A 7459-nucleotide genomic window follows, 5' to 3' on the forward strand; every position below is an offset into this window, starting at 1 on the left:
AACTTAGTCAACAAAAAAAAGGAATTTATTAAATTCTTACATATTACAAATAATTTTGATATACCTCTGATACATACGCATACATATGTACGTACAGTTCCATACACATACATACACACACACACACACACACACACACACACACACACATGCATACATACATACAAATATATATATACAATATTCATAAATGAATTAATTAGAAGCTTAAAAAGTGGAAAAAAGGAATGACGAAAAAAAAAAGGACTGTTAGGATGAAGAAACCTGTTTTACAATTCTGGCTTCTTTTTTTCATTCCTTTTTTTTTTGATTCTTTTTCTTCGAAAAATTTGCAAATCTTTTTTCTCGTTAAAAAGTATCATTGAGAATATTTTATGCTTCCAATTTTAGGAATAATTAAAAGTTAAATGCATTTCTTTGTTCATTTTACATAGTAATGTTTTGTTTTCGTCTTCGTTTTTTGTTTTTTTTTTTTTGATTACTTTTGAAAATTTTACATATCATCTGTTGAAAATGTAATAATTGTAAACTTCATGTAAAATTATTGTAAATTTTATGAAATAATTTAAAAAATTAAGTAGGAGATAAATGAAAGAAAGAAAAACTTGAGAAATAATCTGAAGAATTAATTACTAAATTAAAATATGAATTCTAAATTGTTGAATAGAATGAATGCTACTGTTCTCATCTACTGTTCTTAGTTATTTTGGATACATAACGTACGCCATAGTACAATGCATTGAAATGAATGCAAAATGAAATTTACTTTTCAATTTGATATTATAAGTTAAGTAATCTTGTTAGATCAAAGTTCAACAGATTTGTTTAGTTGAGAAATTTCGTGTAAACTGAAAAATGATAATTATGCAGTGCTACGATATTATTATGTAGATTTTTATTTACATCACTACTGATGGTACCATATGAAATATTGTTGGGAATAATTCCAAAATTTCAGCATAAATAATCTTTTGCAAATCTTCTGGTAGAACGAAATTCACATTGAAATGTGTTGTAGCTGTAGGAGGACCACCACCAGCTGTTGAGCTACCTGAGCATGCTTCCATCATAAATCCTTTCACACATTTGAAAATTAATTCGGCTCGCTTCATACACCAATTTGGCGTCATGTGCTATAATTTTTATTTATTTTTTAAATCACTAGAATTCAATGGAAGTTAAATTTGAAAAAAAAATGCAAAACGTTATTCATCATAGATATTCAACAGATAAATTTGTTTGTTTCGTTTTGTCAACCTGTAAATATTATGCACAATTATTTCATTCTAAAAAAGAAAAATTAACTAAAAAAATCATGTCCATTTTCTGATTTAGAAAAAGTGAAACTTGTTGAAATTCTTTTTTTTCGAAAAATTTATGAATCATACCTCTTTTGCTTTCCCAACAAGCAATAGGGGTATAGTGAATGTTGTTACACCACATTTAGCCGATAACCGGATAGCATTTCGTAAACCATTGATACATGGATGCCTTAAAAAAAAAAAAGAAAGAAAAAAACCAGTATATTTTGAACTCCTGGCTTAGTTAATCTTTGAAAATACTGGTTTAGAATACCAAATACTTATTATCTTTTGCATAAACAACAAAATGCAAGGCGACAAAAGGTTAATCAATCAAAAAATGACAGCTTCATTATTATATTAAGAAGCAATATAAACAAAAGAACTAAAAGAAATAGATCAAAATATTCTGTAAAATTCCAAATTATTGAAATCTTTTTCATTAAATAGATGCATGATTCATGAGCTTCCGAAAAAAAGTTCCAAAAATACAAAATGTTTCATTTTAACCTACCTACTAGAAATTTCATCGTCCTCCAACGATTTATCCACAACCAAATGATAGATAACCTGAAGTCTTTTATATATTCTGTGATTTCTTCAAATGTCATAAGCTCGTCGCCTTGATTTTTGCAAAAATGACACGTAATTTATTGAGCTAATTTTTTTTCTCTAAAATTCCACCTAATTCAAGTCTTATCATTCTGTATGTCTATAATTCAGGTTATGTGTCGAATATTAATTACAAATGTAACAATCTTACGTTATGTAATTATTAGCCACCTAAGTGATAAAATCATGAGATTTGATATGTATGCAATAAATTAGTATTATAATAAGCTTTTTTAGTTATTGTTCAAAAAATACATAGAGCAAATAAGCATTTTGAATTAAAAGGAATTGATTTGATCTTTTATTTTGATCTGCAATATTTAAAAGATGTTAATTTGCAAAATAAAATATCAATGACAGGAAAGTTGATCAAAGTGACCAAAACAAACAAAACTTACGTAATATGAATGAAAATTAATACAAGCCAATCTTCTCTATCCTATAATAATAAACCGCCCACTATTTTTATGTTAAATAAAGAATAATCATTCTTGCTCAAGAAATAATTATTAGAAAAAGTCTGGAAGTAACGAGTCATTATCACTATCATCGAAAAATGAATGATTGATAATACAAACCTGAACTGAAGAAAGATTGGAATGTCGAGTAACATATAAACTACCAACTGGAAGTAATGACTCATCATTATCATCACCATTATCATTCGTCTCACGATGAATATCTTCTTTTGCTTTCGGTATCTGGAAAGAAAAAAATTAAAGTGAAAGTATTACAGCTACAATATCATCGTTTCAACTACAGCTAAAATATCAGTGGGTTCCACCTTATACTTCAAGTTAATGAAAAATATACGGTAATTTCGGAGGATGCAGGATGCAACCTTGGGAGGCATATAAATTAGACATTTCTATTTTACATATTTCATTTTTTCTTTTCTCTTGAAATCTATTAATATATCGCAGTATTTAATTCTGCATTTTATAAATGTTTTATTTACTGTACAGTAACCAACATTAAAAAAATCCGGAGATGCAACAACAACTTCTTCACAACCAAAAACTACCAATAGACTACGTCAATTGACAACTTGAAAACTTAATGCTAAGATTTAAGGTGATAATATTTTGCTGATGATTACTTTTTGAATTAAAAGGAATTGATTTGACTTTTTTTTGATCTACAACAATAAAAAGATATTATTTGCGAAATAAAATATCATATACGATAATGTATTAAAACTGAAATGAAGCATAACACTTCAAGATATGAAACATATACTTTTGCAACAAATAATATTTGGTAACATTGAAAGATTATTATTTATAAAATACTATATATTATCTGATTAGTATTAAATATTAAAAATATGTTTCAAAAAAACAAACCAGTGGTATTACTTGTTTTAATTGATCTTCAAGTGATTCAAAATGAAGTTCGGTGGAATGTTCGCACAACCTGGAGAAATCTAAAAATGTTTCATTATTATTGTTAAGCTATCAACCAATTTTACATATTCCTTAGACCAAAAAAAAAAACTTACTTGGAAAATTTAGACTGAAAAGACTGTAATGATACACTAATTTTTTTATATAAATGAATTGAAGGGAATTTAAAATTAGATGAAATTTTGATAAATATGAAAATGTAACCTGTTCGCTCATTAATGTGAAACATAGGATCTCTTCCTACAAGAAGTACCAGACTAATTAAACTTCTGCTATATAAAGTGAGATTCATTTGCAAACGTCGTGTAGCACATACATCATCCTCAAAAAAGACAGGAGGACGACACAGATCTGTCAAACTTGGGGAAGTTAATAATCGAGCATTGTGCATTGTTTTTAACTGGGCGCCTAAAAATTATTCGAAATTCAATTATAGGTATTTAGTTTGAATATATTCAAAGGAATGTATAATACCACTTCTGTATGACAAAAAATGATAAAATTCGAGACAGTAATTTACCCAAGTAATAGCTTTCGATTAATGGGAGTGTTTGAACTAAAAGCACAAGACATTCTGATAAAATGTTATCATTGAAAGAATGAATTGAACTAAAAGCACAACACATTCTGATAAAATTTATCATTGAAAGAATGAAATCAGTGATGTTAGTATGTTCAAATATGAGAAGTATGAAGAAATAAATTAATTAACAAAAATAAGATGAATCATGGCTTACAAAAAAAAAAAGAATTTTAACGGAAAGAATTCTATGGAATAAAAAAGGAATTACCTAAATATATTGTGAAACTTTCATCCAAAGAGAGGTTAGACTGTGTTTTGGTTGTATCGAAGCTTGAAACTGTTGACAAAGATCTTAAATAGGTTAAATTTTAGCAAAATAAAGTTAAATTAAAGCATACCTTGCTTAAATTTGTACCATATTATGAGCCATTGATAGATATGCCCAATTCTTTCCTTTATTATTCATCCAATTAGTCGCATAAGAAGTAAAATAAAATTGCAATTCCTTGAAAATGTTCAATTAATAATATACAATGTAAGGTCGAGACTCGATTAAAATACACTATGTGTAAAAAAACTAAAACAAATCAAAGTAATTTTCCAGGGTAAAATACAAATACTTTTTATTCAAATTCTTTATTTCATTAATTCATTATCATTACTGCCATTCTCCAATACGAATACTTTTTATTCAAATTCTTTATTTCATTAATTCATTATCATTACTACCATCCTCTGTTAATTACTTAAATTTGACAATGTTTCATTGTTTTTCTCAATAATGGCACTTCGACTGGGTATTTGTCATTGTAAGTAAGGGACAAAAAAACTCGTTAGTGTTTCCGGGCAATATAACTCAGTCGCTGCATCTTGAACAACAGTATTTATCGAAGCAGTAGTCGATATTACTAGGAAATATCTTCAGAAAGATTAATTTTAAATCGACAAAAATAAAAAACATATTAAAAGAAATACCTTTTGACTGGAGTTGTATCATCAGATAGGGTGATTTCTGCTTCAGCTGGGAATTCATCATGTTCGTACAAACTTTTGATCATATTTCGATAGAATTTACGTTGTCGTGATGTTAAGATATGAATTTGCTGAGCATAATTATTGCTAATTTCCTGTAATTATATCTTTTAATTAAATTTCAAATATTTAAGAGCGAAATATGATAGGTAAATGAGGAAAATAGTATTCGCACTTTTTTCACTAACTTCAGTCATCATTTGCTAATCAAGTAACTAAAAGATGCCACAGAATTTCAAATCGAATTACAATGAGATGCTAGAAAAAAGTTTAACGAGCAAAGTTCGCTCAGCATTACAACCACAACTTACTGTTGAAGGATTAATAGTGAATTACTACGATATCATTGATAGCACTCAGTGAAAAACTCGGAAAACTAGTAGGAGAATGCAGTAAATGGCATCTACTGTAAAATGTTAGTTGTTATACAAAAATCTAACTCGAATCTGTTCATTTAAGCAGCTTAAATGCTGTCCACTTTCGGGTATTACTCGATCATCCTTTGTGATACTAGCATTCACTGCTTGCTCACATTTACGATACATTCGATCAAGTTCAAAATCACGAGCACGTATCAACGACAACATCTTAAAAATGGAACTGAAGAAATAAGACTGAAATCTACAAAGTCAAAATATGTAAATTAAATAACTTAATGGAATTTCACTAGTAAGTAAGAAAGTAAAAAAATAAATAAAATAAACCGGGAAACGGAAAAAAATGGAAAAAAACATTTCGTTGAGTTATTTGAGTTTCTCATATTGTTTTCAAATCTAACAGATTAAAATATACATACTTCATCTTCCATTTTTCTTTCCCATGCAATGATTATTTTCAATCGTTCGGGTGATGAATTTCGCATAATAAACTGGAATTGATCTGCGAACTGTAGAGCTTCAGAAGGTTTCGTATTTGTTAACTGAAAACAACGCATTAACATGGAAAAATCTCTAGTAACTGTCAAGTGCAGCTAGAAAAAAATGAAAATATTTGACCTGTTTATAAGTTTATAAGTTTGCAAATAAAAATTCTAGTATACGTATAGTATAAATTAACTCTTGGTATATTTTGGTAGAAGCTAAAATTACGGAAGACTCACGAAATAACGTACGACACTACTAGAATCCTGAAGAAAAAAAGAAATCATACCCAAATTTAACGTAAGAATTACTACCTCAGGAAATTCTCGAACATATGGTGGATCATCTGTACTATCTGCTCCACAGAGAAATGCATTGATAATAGCATCACCTATTTCCGTTTCATATTTCCATGTCTCCTCGTCAACAAAACGATGGAATGCATCCGCAATATCTATAAAAATCACAAAAAATAACGAAGAAAAAATCATTTTACATCAAGAAGTATTATTTTTTAGTGCTTCCACGTAAGTGCTCGGAAAAATTAAAAGCCATATTATATGAATTCATTTATTTAACTAATTTAATTAAATCGAATACTTCCCTTAATCAAGTACGATTATGACACTTATAGTAATGATAATGACAAAATAATATGATAGCACGTTGAATAGTAATCTTTCTGATATGAAATTATAATTTCTGCTAATTTATTATCCATTTTGCCAAAATTTAGCGGAAAAAATGTCGAAATGTTTTTCACACTATCATAACATAACTTATTGCGAAAATGAAAAAGACAACTAAGAATTATATCCACAACAAAATAAATATGGATAGTTAATTGAATACTTCACTTAATTCGCTGAACTAAATTGTTGATTATGTTTGACTTCTAAACAAATAAAATTTAGAAAAGAAAAAAAGAAAAAAACTACAACCTTTGTAAAATAATGGTAGAACTTTATTTGTTACATAAATATGAGAGATTATCTCATCGATTGGATTTTCATCGGTTAGTGGAATTTGTGTATCATATGAAATTTTTTGCTCTAATGTTTTATATTTCGCTGTATATTCGAATCTTCTCGTTCGTTTTTTTCCAACGTTTTCCAACGTTTCATCAGAAATCATACTGTCCACCACAAATAACGATGAGAAGTTAACAAACATGTATAAATTATTATGAATGTTCAATTTGATCTGTGTATATTTAACACAGAACCTTTTACTACATGAAAATTTGCAGTTTCTTGAATTCATTAAGAATGCTGACAAATCTATTGACAAAGAAAAATCTTTTTTTTTCTTGAAATCTGCATATTGGATCATATCATCGTCATCCATTTTTTTTCTCGAGCTCAAAATAACGAACTTGTAAATATAATCCCATAGAATACATGAAAATTTCAATCACGGCGAAATAGCAGCAAATGATAATAAGAAGTTAGTAGCTAAAACGGAATGAAATTTATAAACTTTTACCAAAAGGAAAAATTCAAATTTTACCTGAACTGATAGTCCATCCAAATTTTCAAACGGTCCAATTTTTTATAAGTAACATTCGAGATAGAAAACGAAAATGTATGCCTCACTAGTCTTTATCGAATTTTCATTTATTCTTTACATCGTAAAAAAAGATAACGTTTAATTATAACTTACTATATTATATATATATATATATATATATATATATATATATATATATATATATATATATATATA

General features: G+C 27.7%; 1 protein-coding gene across 1 annotated transcript; it reads right to left on the reverse strand.

Annotated features, from left to right (window-relative positions):
• Window positions 1-899: 899 nt before the first annotated feature.
• On the reverse strand, window positions 900-6907 carry LOAG_11021 (hypothetical protein; the record flags this gene model as incomplete). Its single annotated transcript, XM_003146544.2, has 12 exons — window positions 900-1133; window positions 1389-1491; window positions 1816-1871; window positions 2492-2614; window positions 3260-3339; window positions 3524-3727; window positions 4111-4193; window positions 4818-4969; window positions 5315-5461; window positions 5671-5793; window positions 6049-6188; window positions 6676-6907. The coding sequence occupies 12 exons, from the start codon at window positions 6905-6907 to the stop codon at window positions 900-902; spliced, it is 1677 nt and encodes a 558-aa protein (XP_003146592.2).
• Between the last annotated feature and the right edge of the window lie 552 nt (window positions 6908-7459).

This window comes from Loa loa (genome assembly GCF_000183805.2).
Source record: "Loa loa unplaced genomic scaffold supercont3.321, whole genome shotgun sequence".
Classification (NCBI taxonomy): Eukaryota; Metazoa; Nematoda; class Chromadorea; order Rhabditida; family Onchocercidae; genus Loa; species Loa loa.